At 40.3% G+C, this 2,223-nt stretch overlaps 1 protein-coding gene across 2 annotated transcripts in view; it reads left to right on the forward strand.

Moving 5' to 3' along the window:
* Positions 1 to 1,133, forward strand: part of LOC106517941 (SH2 domain-containing protein 1A) — a 3,347-nt gene extending 2,214 nt beyond the window's left edge. The window contains exons 2-4 of one of the 2 annotated variants that reach the window (XM_014008994.1): positions 255 to 315; positions 416 to 557; positions 717 to 1,133. In XM_014008994.1, the coding sequence (XP_013864448.1) occupies positions 255 to 315; positions 416 to 557; positions 717 to 742 (229 nt within the window). In that variant the 3' untranslated portion in view covers positions 743 to 1,133. Of the gene's footprint in view, positions 1 to 254; positions 316 to 415; positions 605 to 716 lie in introns of those variants that run through there. The other variant, XM_014008993.1, reaches the window with a different exon arrangement.
* Positions 1,134 to 2,223: the final 1,090 nt, after the last annotated feature.

The raw sequence follows: 2,223 nt of genomic DNA on the forward strand, positions 1-2,223 counted from the left end.
CCATTACATTTCTACAGCCTAACCCTGACCACAAACCCTAAGGCTAACCTCACAGGCACAATGGCATTTAAACCAAATGGGGACTCAACTTTTGTCCCCACTCCCCAAATGCACCAGTTGTCCCCGAAGGTAGGCATTTTGTCTTAAAATTGCCCCCAAATGTCACCAGAAACACCCCCCCCCCACACACACACATTTTTGATTTGTGTGCACATTTCAGAGAAATTTCAAATTTCTGAGTTTTTGTTTCACAGAAAAGCACCCCACGTGCTCACCTACAGGCTTGAAAGCTGCAGTGAGGGCTGGTACATTCAGGTGAGAGGGCATTCTGACCTAACACACACACACACACGCGCGCACACACACAATCACACAGTAGCAAATGATCACTGGCCTATTGTCCTTGTTTAAACAGGATTCAAGAGACAGGCTGCAGAAATTCACAACTGTGGAGTTACTGATCAGGTACTACAGATGCATAACGCCCTCTTCTGTCGGTATCGCCCCCCTCACCGATCCACTGGACAGAACACAAGTACCACACAACTTTCTACAAGGTACAACACATCCACACAGGAACTGGTTGTAGTTCAGATGTTGCAATAAAAATCACTTCCGTCTACATGAAATCAAAGACAAACACTCACAGACAGCCTTGGCTGATGAGTCAAAAAGTGTGATTATCTCAGTGCTCATCACTGTTTCTTTCGTCACAGGAATCGTCTACTTGGAGATGAAGTGACAGCCGCTCAGCAATGTGAAACCATCTTTAAACCTGCAGACCCTGAAGCTCTTCAAGGACCTATTTATTTGTTCATTACAATTTGTCTTTTTTAGCAAAAGCTTTCAAAATTATTGTTTTTTTTGTTTTAACTTCTCTGTGTGTGTTTTTTTTATCATCTTTTTGCTGTATAAGTGCTGTGTGACTATGAGCTGTAATTTCCCATGTGTTTTTATGGTTTCCTTCAGTTGTGTGTCTTTATTCTAAACTCTATGAGGGTCAGGTTGTGAGTCAAAATAAGTGTCTGTTTTCACCATATAGATGCATTCCCTTGTTTTGTGACGCAGGACATGAGTTTTACCACTTTGTCTGCAGAGATGTGTGTGTGTGTGTGTGTTTGTGAGTGTGTGTGTGTGTGTGTGTGTGTGTGTGTGTGTGTGTGTGGGGGGGGGGGGTAGCTGTGTGTCTTATGATGTACATATTGCTCCATCCAAACCTGAATAAGCTACATCTTTTTCAGGGATGTCTCTGTTTCTTGCAGTAAGGTAATGTCAAGCAATGTTCTGCAAGTACTAGACTGGCCTGCCTGCAGTCCAGACCTGTCCCCCATTGAAAATGTGAGACACGTTATGAAGCGCAAAATACAACAAAGGAGACCCTGGACAGTTGAACAACTAGTTGTTCATCAGGCAAAGATGGGAAAGAATTCCACCTTCAAAGTTTCAACAATTAGTGTCCTCAGTTCACAAACATTTATTGTGTGTTGTTAAAAGGAAAGGTGATARAACACAGTGGTAAACATGACCCTGTTCCAGCATTTTTGGAATGTGTTGCAGGTATCAAATTCTAAATGAGTAAATATTTGCAAAAGAAAAAAATAAAGCTTATCAATTTGAGCAATAAATATCTTGTCTTTGTAGTGTTTTTAAATGAATATATGTTAAAAATGATTTTCAACTTATCATATTCTGTTTTTATGTTTTACACAACACTACTTGATATGAATTGGGTTTTTGTTTTCTGATTTTCCCAAGGAGCCTGCAGCATAGTTTCCTAATCATCAGCCATTAGTGTATTGAAGGAAAAATTGCAAATGATTAACTGAAAGCTAGATGCAGTATTGTATTTTATACTTTCTGATCATTGCAGCCGAGTTGGTGTGTTGCCAATGTGTTCCTTCGGTCTGTTTAAACAAAAGCTGGTTATGTAAAGGRACCTTCAGGGGTGGAACCAGGAAGAGACTGAAGAGGTTATAAGGTTGAATCATTATGATATGGGTAGAAGTTGTTAGTGTTTTMTAGAGTCTCTGTTAGATCCAATCTGTTTTGTTTAGGTTTTCAGACACGCTGAGGCCTGTGCTGTCTGTTTTGTGGTGAGACTGATTGGAGTCAGAGACGAGACTAACGTTTTGTTAGAAATCCAAGTGGGTCCTGACATTATTCAGACATTCCATTGTTTGAACGACACTTTTCTACAGTATAATCTGAATGTTACGACAACTA

This window comes from Austrofundulus limnaeus, unplaced genomic scaffold, assembly GCF_001266775.1.
Source record: "Austrofundulus limnaeus strain Quisiro unplaced genomic scaffold, Austrofundulus_limnaeus-1.0 Scaffold54, whole genome shotgun sequence".
In the NCBI taxonomy this organism is placed as follows: Eukaryota; Metazoa; Chordata; class Actinopteri; order Cyprinodontiformes; family Rivulidae; genus Austrofundulus; species Austrofundulus limnaeus.